The sequence below is a fragment of the Plodia interpunctella genome, chromosome 15 (genome assembly GCF_027563975.2).
Source record: "Plodia interpunctella isolate USDA-ARS_2022_Savannah chromosome 15, ilPloInte3.2, whole genome shotgun sequence".
NCBI lineage: Eukaryota > Metazoa > Arthropoda > Insecta > Lepidoptera > Pyralidae > Plodia > Plodia interpunctella.
The window spans coordinates 4669537-4686713 of NC_071308.1; the positions used below are offsets into that span (position 1 = coordinate 4669537).

Below are 17177 nucleotides of genomic sequence, written 5' to 3' on the forward strand. Positions count from 1 at the left end.
AAATATTTGAGGTCATTGACGTTGCGATGTTGCAACCATAAATGTTATTATGCATAATCATTTGCAAAAAGTACCTACAGCGATCTCCTTTGTGTTTTGTAAATGCAACATTGTATTATTATTATTTTTATTGTCCTAGATGGAGACTTAACTAAACTATATTCATTTATCTAATCCGCACTTTGAGATATGTAATTTATCTTATATCATTAACCTTACCTATACATCATTAAAGATCGACAGGGATTATTGTCAATACAATGATTGCTGCAATATCTTGGTACTTCGAAATTGTCTTCAAGTGCAAATAACTTATTATGATGTAGTAATAATACCATAGTTACTTATTTGCGAAATAATTTTATTATTATTTTACCTAATCTAGAAACTTCTGTGTTTTAAAACATAGTTTCGCTTAAAATGAGATCCCTTGTTGTTTAAAAAGTAACGGTATCGTGAATGTATTGAATAGTTAATGTGACGTGAGTTACATACATAATATCAATTTATTGACGTCAATAATACTACCTAAGTAGGGCTAAATTACCGACGAAGGATAAAAACTTAATAAATCCCAGACAATGTGTGAATTTGACTTTTTTTCCTGGAGCAAAGAAGGAACAATCCAGAACATTCAAGGGACTATGAGAAATCTGGGAAAACCGGACCGATGGCCGCCCTACCCGTGTGTGTTTTTTCTTTTTGTTGATCTTTGGGCCATGACCACTGCTCTGTAGTTTTTAAAATATTATTACTATGATTGCTGCCTCTTATAACCAATTATGTCGACAATATTGTATATGGTATTGGACACAAACATATTGACTGTCACTGTATTCTTAATGGATCTTTCAGTAAAATAAATTGATTGATGAATACAAAGTCCTGTCTGTCGATCGTTGATTCGTTTACTGATAAGATGTAGGTATCCCAGAATGTTTGTGCAAGTGTTGAGAGGCCTAACATTGGGTGAATTGGCTATTTGACTGCGTCTTCTTTACGACGCTTGACTTTAGTTAGCTCGTAGAAAGTAAAACATTTAATAATAATATAATTATCTAAATAGTGACGTCATTTGACATCACTGTCCCACAAGCTCCATTTCATTGTTTTTAGCATTAAGAAAATAGTATCTGATTTATTTTGATGATTATTTGTTACAAATAGCCAATTGCATGTTTAAGTAGGAAGAAATAAAACTAAACATCTTACAAATAATGTCTATGAGTCTATTAGCGTGACATAATAAGTGAAAAGATTCAGATTCTGAATATATGTAATAATGTTCATATCGGTTCATACTTTATTATGAAGTAACTTTACTATTACACAAAATATGTATATTTGTTCATAGGGACGTTGAGCTGGCGCGAGCAGCATTTCTCGCTGGATAACGACAAGATTCTGCTGCGCGGCTGCGTGTTGCGCAACACCTCGTGGTGTTACGGCGTGGTGGTGTTCGCTGGGAAGGACACCAAGCTGATGCAGAACTCCGGCAAGACCAAGTTCAAACGCACCAGCATAGATAGGCTACTTAATTTTCTTATTATAGGGGTAAGTTTCCTCATTCCTCGACGAATTATCAATGGTGTTAATCCATAAGTGAACCATCCATCACCAACCGACCATCGTGACCATTCGATTTGGTATTGCAGTAACAAAAAATTTAGTTAAAAATCCCTTTTTTATAAAATATTTGCGGACATACTGTATATAGAATAGATTATTTAGTACGAAATGTGTAGCTAGGAGTTTCAAAATTTTCGTAAGAACATACATGCATTGGTAGATTGTTACACTTCACGGTAACACATCGAGTACAATATAAATAATATATTTAAGTCAAATGACAATTTGTTGCATCCTTGGGTCTTTATTCTTTTTAATTTTTATTTGTGTAGTATATCCTTACATATTATTAAACAAAGTCCTCTACCGCGTCTGTCTGTATCTTGTCTGTTCGCGACAAACTCAAAAACAATTGCACGAATTTTCATGCAGTTTTCACCAATAAATAGTGAGGTTCCTGAGGATGGTTTAGATGTATAATTTATTATGTTTTATCCAAACAAAGTTGGGACGGGCCGCTATTAATTAAATAATTAAATAAAATTGGTTTAGGTTACCAGTTCAAAGCTGTCATGTAGAGTGGTAATAAATATTTTTTCATTTTTACTTACATACCAATATATGCTATCGCATAAATGCGAAAGTCTATTTATCTATCAGGCTATAATTAATTATGATACCACTGAGCCGATTTTAATAACATTTTGAATATATATAATAAAAGACCTAAAACCAAACTAGGCGGTCGGAACTACGGGCAACATTTAGGCATTAATAAGTTCTCTCTCTGTACAACCTTATCTTTACCGCAGATAGTTTTCTTCCTCCTGTCAATGTGCGTATTCTGCACGGTGGCGTGCGGCATATGGGAGTGGCTGGTGGGGCGGTACTTCACCGCGTACCTGCCGTGGGACACGCTGGTGCCCAGCAGCGACCCCACCATGGGTGCCGTGGTCATCGCCTTCCTCGTCTTCTTCTCCTACGCCATCGTCATGAACACTGTCGTGCCTATATCGCTCTATGTGTCTGTTGAGGTGAGTGTTTCTTTGTTACTCAGGAAATGTGTAATAGTATTTGGTCCCTGCAAATTCAAAATATAAAGTCGAAATAAATCCACTATTAATCTAGCAATATCATACTATTGGCTTCGATAATACTGAGTTTATAACCTAATCAAATTTATCTTATTTATAGGTAATAAGATTCGCACAGAGTTTCTTAATAAATTGGGATGAGAAGATGTATTACGATAAAACTGGTACTGCGGCGAAGGCGCGGACAACAACGTTGAACGAGGAACTTGGTAAGGTCAACATATGTTATTAAATATTGCGTATTAAATGTAGCACACATTAATGCACATTTTAATCCCGGTACAATGTTAAACATTTGTTATTTTCAGGGCAAATTCAGTACATATTCTCAGATAAAACGGGTACTCTGACACAAAACATAATGACGTTCAACAAGTGCTCGATTGCGGGCATATGTTACGGCGACGTCGTGGACGAAGTCACGGGCGAGACCATCGAACTCACAGAGGTACGCTCGTATCGATAGAACCAACATCGATGAAAATGTCTCACTCGATACAAAAGTTAGACAAGCACATTGCTATAGATTTTTTTAGTCACAACAGTGCATGTAGGTTGCATTTTATTTGATATATCACAAAGCACTGCGAATGAAGGCAAAACTCGCACGTTTCGATACGACGAGCCTCCGATTTATTTTGCATGAAGTTTGGATTTGTTTTACCATTGAGAATTCGAGTGGTTTTGAAATTGATACCCATCGAGTGTTTTGTTCTCATGTTCCCTGCTTCTGGGGTAATGTTGTGAAATGTTTACATGTCATGTTGACGTTTTTAGTGTTTTCCTGTTTGTGCACGATTTTATCATAGAAACATAATTATTACACGTGGTTCATATTATAATTGTTTAATTAGGAGTAGTTCATTCACGAATACATACTATTTTCCACCCAATGTCATTTACCACACACATGAATTACGAGCATGGACATGCAAACCTTTGGATTGTACTGTAGTTTATATGAAAGAGCCTACATATTATACTACAAAAGATATACATATAATATTATGTAAAAGTCGCCATATCACGATATTTAAAACTAGTTTAATGATTAAGCGAAGTCCATGTGGACTGCGATCTATGTATTTTTAAAAAGAATATAAGGGTATGGTCAGACTAATTGTGCATAGCAAAGAGAACAGCCGAGCGTGACGTATGTGTGACGCAGGCGCGCGGCTCGCGCGGAGCGGCGCGGCGGAGCGCGGCCCGCGCGCGGCTGCTCGACGCCGAGCACGAGCAGGGCCGCAGCACGCCCGGGGCGCGCAAACCCACGAACGGAGCGCATGTATGACTCACGTAGACTAAGAAAACTATAGACTTCGTCTTATTTTAGAAATATGCGTATTACAAATACAATAGAAGAAACGCGTTAATATCTTTTATAATAATTTAGCGCTAATACATATATGGGTCTTTGTTACCTGAAATAATGCTATTTTTTATTTTGTGTCTCGTCGTGTTTTACAACGCCCAATCTTTCGCGTTATAAGATGGGCCAGGAAGTTATATGGAAATGTTCTATCTCATTTGACTACACTAGCTCGTCGTCTTTAGTTTTCTTTGTCTTTGATGACTTGTATGACCAACGCAATGCTCGCTACCTCTCGCTCCCTGGGCCGGTGTTCGTCTTCCGAGCGTCGTGCTCTGTGACGCCAGAGCTTCTCAAAGTTCTCAATCGTCACGATGCCCGGAGACCTATTAACTTTATCTAAAAAAAGACAAACGCGCTATTTCATTACTTATGTATTTTTTGTAACATCGTAATTATGAAAGATCAATACGAATTGATCAATCGCAGTTTTATATGGCTAATGTGACCTTTGTTGGAATGACGCCCTATAAAAAGTAATTGTGTGCCATGACAATATAAATTCTATGATTATAAGTGAAACTTTCAGCGCATTTGTTAAGTTTTAGATTAATTAAGTATATTAAAAATGTCGACGTTTATTTTATTTAAAAGCTATATCTATTTAGTTTGAAATCTTTAAAAGGGATTTCAGAAATGTGAACTATGGATCTGAATACGTCTAATAACATATTTAGAAACTAATTTGCGAATAATAAACGTCGTATTTTCATATCCTTATTTTGAAACAAATATATTCATAGTATGATGTGTTTACCGGTGAAAGTATTGTACAAAATTCACCTCTCAGATTTTTATCGTATTAAGTTCATACTTTGAAAATATTATTATTTTAATATAATTATTTTATTATAAACTTTTATTTCTATCAAATTATGTATTTAATTATATATTTGTGGAATGGTTCTAGGCTAACCCTAACTATTGTAAAAATAGACTGTAAAAGCTATTTATGTCTTAGATTCAAAATAATAATAAAGTTACGAATGACGACATACGAAAATACTAATTATAATTTTTAAACACTACATTAATATTTCTGTCTACTGTCACCAACCTATCATCATTTCATCATTTTGGATGTTTGTAGGGACTGCTATGGGAATAAATATTGCTTTCCATTATGGTTGCATGTAACCTTTTCAAGGGTTTGTTAGGGAGGTTTTGTTGTAGTCTGATTAAAAATGTGATTTAGATTTCAACATTATAACTTGGGTCCCGTAAATAAAATGATGTTATCTAAATACATTTCCTATCAGCCTATAACTTCCTATATACTTATATATGTTGAAGTATATAATAATATATATAAAATAATTGTGTTGAGTATTGTATCGTAATTTTAACGAGTGTGCGTGTGACTAACCGCTCTGTAATTTGTTGTGTCACGCATGTCCGCTTTGCATCCTTTATTTGTTGATGGTACTGCTTCTAACACAGTAACACATTATTTCATATATGACAGACCTTCCTTAATCTGTTATTTATACAAATCAAATGGAAATAGTTATTTGCTATTGACTTTATTTAGTCTTAAAATTGTTTGAATAAAAAATATTTTGATTTGTGGTTGTTTCTTTAAATACTGAAGAAAACCCGAAACCAAGCGGTTAACGAAGGTACGTCTCCCAATTAGTAGGACCTCACATATCTGACCTATCCTTACTTTCCCAGAACACAGAGCCTCTGGATTTCTCCTTCAACCCGGAGTACGAGCCTGAGTTCAAGTTCTTCGACTCGACTCTCCTGGAAGCGGTGAAGAGGGGGGATCCGGAAGTGCATGATTTTTTTCGTCTCCTCGCGCTTTGCCACACTGTCATGCCGGAACAGAAGAACGGGCGGTTAGAATACCAGGTACCGAACGTGATTATGTAAAAGCCTGTACGTATTTTGTATGTATTATCTTGCATTTGTGGTGTTAATTTACCTGTACTTAACACTCGCACATATACATAAACAAAATGCAAACCGGGCATTACCACACATCTCACTTAAAATATAAGATCTCTTAGAATAATCATTTATTTTATTTTTTTCAATTAAAATTACGAACGAGCTGTGTGAGCTTACGGTAACCGTAAACTTACAGCTGAGATTATAATAATGTAGCTTCAGTTTGTTTTTTATTATCGACACAATGTAAGTAAAGCAAATTTGTATGTCTCCAGGCGCAGTCTCCCGACGAGGCGGCGCTGGTATCGGCCGCCAGGAATTTTGGTTTTGTGTTCAGAGAACGCTCGCCTAATAGTATTACAATAGAAGTTATGGGGAATACAGAGGTAAGGAACCCCTTGATATCGTCTTCGATTCTTAAAATAAAATTAAAATGTTCAGTGTGTTTTGGTCTCTGGGGACAACACACTTCTTTATGAGATATGGATTTTTTTAAACTTTCATATCTTTTTGTATTGTTTTCATAATACAATTTATTAAAATACTTTGTTGAGTATTAATTTACGTTTTCTTTGTTTCAGGAGTATGATTTGTTATGTATATTAGATTTTAATAATGTTAGAAAAAGAATGTCCGTGATATTGAGGAAGGATGGTGAAATTAGGTTATATACAAAAGGTGCTGATAATGTAATATACGAGAGATTAAAATCAAATCAAGCAGAAGTTAAGACGAGAACACAGGAGCATTTAAATGTAAGTTAAATCTCATATATTTTTTAATGGTATACAACTACATTTGCAATTTAGTTACTAAAAATACTTAGTAACTAGAAACCAAATTAGTTATAATTTATTCCATAACATAATGTAACCTTGTGTGCTACAATGCAAGTTGAGAATAATTTAAAAAAAAAACAACTAAAATGACAATTAAGTAGGTATCTTAATACAAGACGTATTATAAAAATGAAATTTAAATATCTTAATGTCACCCCTTCTGAATTTCGCTAGAGTCGACAATATTACTTACTCTATTACTTGACATTTGTTAAAAAAATCGTAGTTTAAATCAAAAACACTAGTACGCCTTTGCCACAACACAATCTATCTCTCAGAGCTTAAATACCTCACAACTGGCAGCCTTAGTCGCGTTTATTTGCAGCATTCTTTATATAACGGTACGGTTTACACCATAATCCCAACTAATATTATAAATGCGAAAGTAAGTTTGTTTGTTACCTCATTATCTACTGTTATTGTTACGAAATTTGGTACACGAGTAGAAAATAACCTGGAATAACACATAGGGTACTTTATATCCCGAAATTCCCACGGTAGCGAAGCCCCAGGGCTCAGCTAGTATGTGGGGTGTAACAATAATGTGGGGTGTACTATACTTTAACAAATGCTTTCAGTTCTGAATTTGAAATAGTAAAATAGTCTTTTTAATGTTTCCTTATACTTTAGAAATTGATATCACCTTGATGTAATTGATTAAAACATTTCTGAAATGACATATATAAAACTTATTCGAAATTGATAGGTAGGTTGACCATTAAAGTCTTACAGGCAGTAATTAACGTCAAGTTCTCGCAGTTCGCAACTAATGCTTAATTATAGGTACCGCTCCAACGAAACTTACTTTTTACTAATCGGTCATGATTATTTAATTGGATAAAGAAGCTACGCGTCATTTTCATGTAACGATATTAGGGCGATTCTATGAAAAATATTAATACTAAATCAAAATAGGTACTTACATAGCTGGAATATTTATCAGTTATCTCACATTTTATTTTATGTACTTGTACGTGCAAATATACGGTAATTAGAAGTAGTTGAAACTGAGTAAACACGATTCGTTATTCTAAAATAATTTGTCAATTACAAAAATTTCAAAGCATCATTTCTTAATAATTTCCTCAAGATTCATTCATTGTGCTAATTATTAGCACAATTTTAAAAATTATTTATTTGAACTAATCAGTCATTTTTACGAATGCATTTTCGATTTCATACAAGTTGTCAAAAAAAGAGGGTTCAGTGTCACAATACTCACAATAAGTATAGAATATTTTTAAGCTTAAGCTTTAAGCTTTTAAATAAATATTGTTTAATGAATATCGTGAAATCAAAATGGTTTATGAAGCTACGAAAACACACATACAAAGAAATTAAATAGAATAAAAAATGTGACCTTATGACGATATCCCATTTAATGTGCGCGTAGAATATATTTCGTACATACAAACGATATCTGATGGATTTAATTCTTTTTAGAAATTCGCGGGCGAAGGCCTGCGCACACTAGCGCTCGCGTGGCGGCCGCTGGAGGAGCGCGGCTTCGCGGAGTGGAAGCGGCGCCACCAGGCGGCGGCGCTGGCGCTGCACGACCGCGACGAGCAACTTGACGCCATCTACGAGGAGATCGAGACTGACCTCATGTTGATGGGTTCGTGCATACAAATAGACTAGATAACATTACTTGTTTATGAGAACGTAAATATATAAAAAATGAACATTTTGTCCATAAACCTTGCCTTTCTCAATATATCAATATTTATTCAGATTTCTTGTAGTATTTTTTTTAGATGCATATAAAGGAATTCAAAAGTTATGGTACTTAGTTTGTACGGTCTAGATTCTTAACATCTAAATAGTGTCATCATCTGATAGTTATTTTATTTACAATTTCAGGTGTCACTGCTATAGAAGACAAATTACAAGACGGTGTACCAGAAACGATATCGAATCTCAGTATGGCAGGAATCAAAGTCTGGGTACTTACTGGAGACAAACAAGGTAAATTTATAAATGCCAAACATTGTGACAATGGTTCGAATCCTAGTATTTAGGATACATGCCTATATGTTTTTATAGACTATAACATCGAGAGAAAACATGAACACTGCCGCTGGATGACTATCTGTCAGATACCTTTGGGCGACTTCAATAAAATCCGATCAAAATTTTAGCAGTAACACATTCTATAAGAAGAAACTCTGATGCAAAATACCTGGATATATTCGTTACACGGGTTCCTGGACTAGTTTTTAAAACTGTGCTCCAATTGAATCTCACAATTTGGTAGAAAGGCAATTTTAATGTATGATCCACTTTACAGAGACTGCAATAAACATCGGGTACTCGTGCCAGCTGTTGACGGACGAGATGGCTGAAGTGTTCGTCATTGACGGACTGCTTTACGATGACGTGGAGCGGCAGTTGGCCAAATGCCGGGACTCCATCCGGGTCGTCAACACCTTTCTGCCGCACGGTGAGTTTGCACTGGGATATTAGGATGGCTACTCGTGTGCAGTAATTATCATATTAAAGTCCCGGCACACCGAAGACCTGTGTTGCTACACGGTTGTATGCATTAAAATTCCGTACTATTACTGCGTACGTGCTGGATAGACGTTCAGTGTGCACGGACCTTCATTCTGTTTTCTCGTTTGCATTAAAAATTTCTCCAAAAATTTCTTGTGTTACCGATCTTTTACTTCTTTTTCTTCAACAGAAAGATTCACGCCTAAAAAAACGTTGATTTCTATTATTATCATACACTAATTTTCTTTTGTTATACACCTTATTACTGACATCGTTTATTATTTATCTCTGCTCTAGATACAAGGGGCGTTATCCTGAACAGTGGCAGTAACCGGTGTGTGTATGTGTCAGGTGCGGACAAGACCGGCCCGGAGGCGAACGGCGACAGCCGTCCGTCGCCGGTGCGCGCCAACGTCAAACTGAACGCGCCCGCCGTCTCCGTCGTCACTTTTAGGTGGGGACATAACACAATACCACACGACAGGTAGAGAGACTGAGAGCTGTATCACTTCATGTCACCATCTGTTGTGGACTGTCTGTGCGCTGCGAATCACAACTGTGACGATATTTCGATTCGTTTTTCAAAGATGTATATCGACATTTTGTGGACCAATTGTCGTTGTCAGTCTGGAACGCGTAATGGCTTTATTGTAAATATAAGTTACTACATAACTTTAGACCATAATATAAAACTAGTACTGCAAATACTTTAGTTGATAAAAAGGCAAGTGAGGACGGTTTCACGCCTTAATTTTGTTCGCGCTATATATTTCTCATTCTACATCCTTTCGCTCTTACTATTTCGCGAACGTCCGGTTGGAGATTTTTTAGAAAATAAACTAATAGTAGAAAAATATTTTAATTTAATTTACTGAAATTTCAGACAAATCAATGTAAGACATTTGTAACTCAGTTGTGATTCGCATGACGTTTTCTACTGTGAGTGCCTTTTGTAGCCAGACTTCAGTTAGTAGCATTGCTTTTTAGTGATTGGCGACATCAATCACGTATGTTGTTCTACTTCATATATTGATCGATATTTGATGTCAATATGTACATAGAAAAAGAGGCGTGTATGCACCGCTTCTATTGTATGCAAGCGTTAGAATGGGGACAGACTCAATGTGTAACGTATATAATATCATTGGCCGTCTATTCGCAAACATTATGATGCTTCTTTAGTGTCTGTTTATTTATGTTTTTGCTATAAATTTGCCTTTATTAGTTTCGTGATATTTTTAAACTTTATTAATAGTGTACAGTTAGGATAAACTAATTCGGAAAATATTTTAAACGAGTAACTATATATTTTAATTTTGCTTAATGAATCACTAGTACTCACTACTACGCCTACTATTCACGAAACATAAAACGTTTATATGAATCTAGATTATCGAAACATAGCTATATCGGATTCGTTCCATCTCTTTTGCACGTAAGATTTGTGACTGAGACAGACACAATCCGCCGCGTACTTCCGCGCCATAACGGACTCCCTAGTTTGAATATATAAATGAACTCAAAAACTACATGTTAGATAATAATAGTAATTCTGTTAACTGAAGTTTACCACCTCTGTTACTAATTCCACTAAATTGTTTTCCTACACACACTTATACTGTTCTTTCTCTCTCTCTCTCTCTCTATCTGACCCGTGTTTAACCACACCACAACTACCCTCATGCAGGCACACCCATATTTTATCACTTTCTAATACTAGTTTGTAGAAACTAGCTATCACACGTATTAGCCTTAATTTCGCATTGCGAGTAACATTTAAAACCCCACTACAAAGGGATATTATAAGTTTGTTTTCTTTTCGTGTTTGTTTGAACTGTTTATTTGTAATATATTGCACAAAGTCGTTTACCACAATGTATTTGAATTATAAACACATAATTTAAATGCAAATGTCTATTTGTTTAATTTATATTCAATGTAAATTGTAAGAACTGCATTTTTTATGATAATAATTTAAATAATCTTTTATAATGATGTTCTGTTTTTTTATTGTATATGTGAATAATTTATCAAATTGATCCTATTCGAACAAAGAAATAAAACAATATTCTTACTAACTAATTAAGTAAAGCTAAATAGAAACTTGCGTTACATAAATTACTTTTATAAAGTGTGCTCCTAAAAAGAATTCCGGGATGCCGAGAGTTGATCCACATAAACTATTTAAATTTAAAAGATTCGACTGTTATGTTAAGACTGGACCTGCCTGACGTCAACCCTCTTTGGGAATGCTGATGTTGCCTATCCCCTGTCAAGGTTGTTTTTATCCCTTAGTCGCCTCATACAACATCCACGCGAGGATATCCACACATTACACAGACGTATTACACAATAAAAAATGTGCGAGTGTGTTGTTTTGCAGCAACGAGTACGTGTCAGGCGGTGGGCCGTACGCTGAGTCGCACGAGCCCACCAACGACGACACCAATGGGTTTGCGATCGTCATCAACGGACACTCGCTCGTACACTGCCTGCATCCCAAACTTGAAGACAGGTATGTACTTCAATAACCGCATGATATCATCATCATTACATAGAGTCCACTGCTGGACATCAAAGATTTCCAAAATGACTGGCTCATCCGTCGTTTCTCTGCGATTTCAGTCAGGTCACCCGACCAAGGTGGTCGGTGCGTGTTCTACGCGCTTTCCAGTTCGTGATATCCCTCTGTTCCATCTAGAAATTTTTATTATTTTGTGAAGCACGAAGACGTGAAAAATAATTCTGAATAAATGCTTGGACTTCGCTACAGCCGACCAAGCTATTTGGTTCACACAGTCGCCCTCTACTTTGAGGACTATATAACGGAGATCTGGGCAGGTCCCTCCCTGTTTACATTCTATATTATGTTGAAATTATTAATGAACCTTTTTTTGAAAGTCAGTCGACCTCTCTCAGTGGTTCAAACTAGTGACCGAAGAGACATAAACCCTCGTCATTAGGCTCGTGCCTCCCCAGGTTTCTAGAGGTAGTGCTGCAGTGCCGCTCGGTGATCTGCTGCCGCGTGACGCCGCTGCAGAAGGCGATGGTGGTGGAGCTCATCAAGAAGAGCCGCAAGGCCGTCACGCTCGCCATCGGCGACGGCGCCAACGACGTCTCCATGATTAAAGGTAGTTTCTGAATACTGCTGTCCTTGTCTAGATCCATTTTATTTATAGTAAGATGTAGTATTTTTTAGTTTTCATTAAAGTCGTTTTTAATTTCATAATTTGTTACGTCACTTCCCATTGTCATACAAGCTCCAGACATTTTTATGTTTTTGACACATGGAAAAAAGTATCTGATTTGACTTGATGACAACTATTACTCCCAATGACAACAGTAATAATCTTTATTTGCCAACAACATATGAAAATTGATTAGAGTATCTTTTTGATTTCATGATTTGAGAAGTCACTTGTCCTCACAATTATACAAATCCGATATATTTTTATTATAGTCAATCTGATAATAATCTTTATTTGTCAACAACATACAAAAACATTAAAGTTATGTTCCAGCGGCGCACATCGGCGTCGGGATCTCGGGGCAGGAAGGCATGCAAGCGGTGCTGGCGTCGGACTACTCCATAGCGCAGTTCCGCTTCCTGCAGCGCCTGCTGCTGGTGCACGGCCGCTGGTCCTACTACCGCATGTGCAAGTTCCTGCGGTACTTCTTCTATAAGAACTTCGCGTTCACCGTCTGCCATTTCTGGTTCGCGTTCTTCTGCGGATTTAGTGCGCAGGTTTGTGTTTGTCTCTCTCTCACTCACTCATTCATTCATTTGAGCATTTTTACGATTTCTTCCTAGATGTTAAGCGTCGGAGTTCAGGGTCCGCTTTCCTACATTAGTTGTGTATTTGTAAGATTTTTTATTAATATGTATGTTTGAACTACAAAATGTTACAGTTCGATAGCCTTGCTAAAAGCGAATGAGTCACCAGCGTTGACAATGCAGTCGGGCTTGTCACAAAATTTGAAAGTCACATACATTACATCTGATATGGAGCCTTAAGCCTGCTCTCCCTCCCCGCGCCTCAGACCCCGAATCCCGATTGCAGACGGTGTTCGACGAGATGTTCATATCGGTGTACAACCTGTTCTACACGTCGCTGCCGGTGCTGGCGCTGGGCGTGTTCGAGCAGGACGTGGCGGACAGCACGGCGCTGCAGTTCCCCAAGCTGTACGCGCCCGGCCACACCAGCCAGCTCTTCAACAAGGCCGAGTTCATCAAGTCCACGCTGCACGGCTGCTTCACGTCGCTCGTGCTGTTCCTCATCCCTTACGGTCAGCTCTATTTATTTTTGTATTTGCGGCCCATACATATATAGGTCAAAACATAATAAATTATACACCTGAACTTCCTCAGGCATCACACTATCCATTGGTGAAAACCGCATGAAACATGGTGACACCGTAGTCCACCGAGAAGAGCCTCGCTCTTAAATTAGATGATGATGAGACGTTAGTGCTAGCGGTATACCATTCACTATTCAGTATTGAATCTTTTCTTTGGCAGACGCAAACAACCTATTAAATTAATCTATTGTATAGTTCTAGTTGCGTCACAATCCAATCGCACTGTGATTGGTTGACTGCGGTTTATTGTAAAAGGATTTGATATAGAAAATCATTGACCTGTCTGCTCTACCTACCGAATCTGTTATAAGAAATAAAAAATCTGAATCGTAAAAATAATGTTTTGTCTTCATTTTCAGGTACTTACAAAGATGGATTGGCGCCGGATGGCAAGGTCTTATCGGACCACATGTTATTAGGAAGCGTCGTAGCTACTATTTTAATCATAGATAACACGACACAGGTGAGAATTCCGTATAATCTCAGATTTTTTATTGCATGAAATTCTGACATTTCCGACATTGTTGCCAATATTGGAAAAATGAACGTAGTTTCAATTACAGAAACTATTAACTTAAAAATATATCGATAATTTAACTTTCATATTTATAATATTTGATTTAGAATGTGACATGAAAAAGTATTTGGACAAACAATAACTTTAATAATTTATACTTATAAATTATTTGATTCATCAAAGTGTTTCGTCAAAAAGACAATGACTTGTTTCAGATCGCGCTGGACACGACGTACTGGACGGTGTTCAATCACATCACGATCTGGGGCTCGCTGGTGTCGTACTTCGTGTTGGACTACTTCTACAACTACGTGATCGGCGGGCCGTACGTAGGGTCGCTCACGGTCGCACTCACGCAGCCCACCTTCTGGTTCACTGCAGTTTTAACTGTGAGTTCGTGCGACTTGTAACAGATTATTTCTTCAATAGGCTGGATGGCAAGATTTTCAAAATCTTCGCTTTTTACGTGATGTCTGTGCACTATTCATTGTAGTTATTAACAAGTTGTATCGTTTTCTATATTTGGATTGTGCTTCATACTTACTTTCCGTTGAATCTGGGTGATTTTTCATTATCCTCCTCCAAAATAAAGAACCATTCTAAAATCTTAAAAATTAAATATTGATTAAATTATAAATTAGGGTAGTGAAAAGATTCTCGTCTTTGTTGAAATTTGAAAGAAGTGTAGTGACGGTGATCGAAATGCTCAAATTCACCGATCTACACTGTCTACCTTTTTGTTCTGTGTGATTTTTAAATTCGATTGCGTTATTTTGAGACAGTCCATAAATGGGACCCTGTATGTGTCGGTTGTGGTCCCAGATGATAATCCTGATGGTGCCGGTGGTGTCGTGGCGGCTGGCGTGGTCGTGGACGCGGCCGACGCTGGGCGAGCGTCTGCGCGCGCGCCAGCGTCGCCGCGCGCCGGCCGCGGCCCCGCGCACGCCCTCCGCGCGCCGCGCGCGCCGCTCCGTGCGCTCGGGCTACGCCTTCGCGCACCAGGAGGGCTTCGGCCGCCTCATCACGTCCGGCAAGATCATGCGCCGCATCCCGCACGCCGACGCGGCGCTGTCGGCGCTGGCGGCGCTGCCGGGCAAGTTCCACGCGCGCCCGCCCTCGCCGCCGCCGCCCTCGCCGCCGGAGCCGCCGCCCCACGCCCCGCTCGACGCCCCGCGCGCGCCCACGCAGAACCTCGCCACGGTCGACTTATGAGCCGCGGCTCGCATTGTGATAACGTTGATAGATTTAAAGATTCGTATTATATTATTGCCTATATTAAATTATATTTGTTGATCGAAATATATATTGATAGATATTTATTACGATACGTACTAAGATTACTCTTTTGTATTGGAGGAGCGTAGCTAGTTTTCGTAATGTTCCTTTCCGTGTGTAGACGTGCATAGTTTCGTTGCCGTCGACTCGCGCGCGTCGCGAGGACGCGAACATTTTTAAAAGTGAATAGAATTTCTACTGAACCCTTAATGTATAAATAGTTAGATTTTTATTGTTTCCTCATACTGTTACATTCGTCGGTTGGCGGCGTCCGCGGCGGGCGGCTCACTTGTACTTAGTTCGTCCTTACGACCCCGCGAGGTCACTTTATATTTTCACTTCTTATTGTAGCTACCTGCCCGCCCTCCGCCTCAGTCGACCGGCTCTATTTGTTGAGCTTTAAGTATTAAGTTTTACTTGCTTTTTTTTACTTATTTTCAGTGTCTGAGATCATAGTAAGTTGTCAACTTAAACCAAATAAATTGAAACCACGAACAGTCAATATATTTTATGAATTATGAAAGATACATTGTTAACTATATGATACAATCCGAAATAAAACTGCTGATTGAAACATTTCCTAATGTAAGTATTTTTTTAATGTTCTTTCATATTTTTATATGTATTTTCTGATTTACTTGAATATAATCATTTAATTCGTCAATTTTACTACATGTAGTAGCTTTTGTTACCTAAACTATTTGTAAGTACTTTTCACTCTCTATTGTGATTAGTGCCAAAGTTACCAACATTATGTTATTACGTCACCTTCTAACCATCATACAAAATAAAGATGGTTTGTTCGCACATAATTAATATAAAATGTTGACTGTCCGTGCATGAAATCAATGTTATATATTTGCTTTGGATTATTTTTTTTTAATAAAAATGTAATTCTTATAAAAATGTATTTATTTCATTATATTTTTAGACATATATATCTTTCTACCACTCAATAAGGAAGAAAAAGTAGCGCTCGCAGGGAGTTCTCAGTTAAAGCTCTGAACTTCCAATCGTGATAAATTATTTTATTAAGTATCTACTATTAATATAAAACAAAGTAGTTTCCAGCTGTTAAAAAAGTAGCGCTCGCAGGGAGTTCTCAGTTAATGCTCTGAACTTCCACTCGTGATAAATTATTTTATTAAGTATCTACTATTAGTATAAAACAAAGTAGTTTCCAGCTGTTAAAACTACGGAATGGATTGTGTGCGTTATTTTCTAATAGATAGTGGGATAACTGAGGAAGGTTTAGGTGTACAATTTATTATGGTTTTACCCGAGCGAAACCGGGCTTTATAAATATTACATTAAAAAATATTCACTTATTAAAATATCTACCTACCTACTACATCTTTAAACACTGAATAAAAAAGAGAACAAACACAGAATTAGATCGAGCGAGATCTAGTCCTTTCTGTATTGTCAAGGGCGATTTATTCGTCAACGCTCAGCATAAACCATACAATGCTGAATTTGGACAGCAGCATATTGTTAACGCGCGCGGGTCATATCGTATCATGGATTTAGTAAGTTCTTGTACAGAGTGCGTACTAATTCCATGTACCGTATCTCTGTTATTAATGGTCAAACTACATCAACATAGATCAACAAAAAATAAAAGCGGCCAAGTGCGAGTCGGTTACGCCCATGGAGGTAGCAGTAAGTAACATAACATTAAAGTTCTTGTTGATCGATTTTTGTATATTTTTAGCCTTTACTAAATCCACGGCCTATAAAGAAAAGTTGAATGTCATTGTCAAACTGTC

The 17177-nt window shown here is 37.4% G+C and overlaps 1 protein-coding gene across 7 annotated transcripts in view; it reads left to right on the forward strand.

Moving 5' to 3' along the window:
- Window positions 1-16315, forward strand: part of ATP8B (ATPase 8B) — a 46789-nt gene extending 30474 nt beyond the window's left edge. For 3 of the 7 annotated variants that reach the window (XM_053756115.1, XM_053756116.1, XM_053756110.2), the window contains 19 exons: window positions 1355-1554; window positions 2382-2603; window positions 2764-2872; window positions 2972-3111; window positions 3832-3948; window positions 5707-5886; window positions 6201-6311; window positions 6507-6680; window positions 8208-8379; window positions 8625-8729; window positions 9052-9204; window positions 9555-9741; window positions 11641-11772; window positions 12237-12388; window positions 12779-13002; window positions 13319-13544; window positions 13976-14079; window positions 14349-14522; window positions 14956-16315. In XM_053756115.1, the coding sequence (XP_053612090.1) occupies window positions 1355-1554; window positions 2382-2603; window positions 2764-2872; window positions 2972-3111; window positions 3832-3948; window positions 5707-5886; window positions 6201-6311; window positions 6507-6680; window positions 8208-8379; window positions 8625-8729; window positions 9052-9204; window positions 9555-9741; window positions 11641-11772; window positions 12237-12388; window positions 12779-13002; window positions 13319-13544; window positions 13976-14079; window positions 14349-14522; window positions 14956-15345 (3272 nt within the window). In that variant the 3' untranslated portion in view covers window positions 15346-16315. The remainder of the gene's footprint in view (window positions 1-1354; window positions 1555-2381; window positions 2604-2763; window positions 2873-2971; window positions 3112-3831; window positions 3949-5706; window positions 5887-6200; window positions 6312-6506; window positions 6681-8207; window positions 8380-8624; window positions 8730-9051; window positions 9205-9554; window positions 9742-11640; window positions 11773-12236; window positions 12389-12778; window positions 13003-13318; window positions 13545-13975; window positions 14080-14348; window positions 14523-14955) is intronic. The other 4 variants (XM_053756112.2, XM_053756111.2, XM_053756113.2 and 1 more) reach the window with 4 other exon arrangements.
- The last annotated feature ends 862 nt before the right edge of the window (window positions 16316-17177 follow it).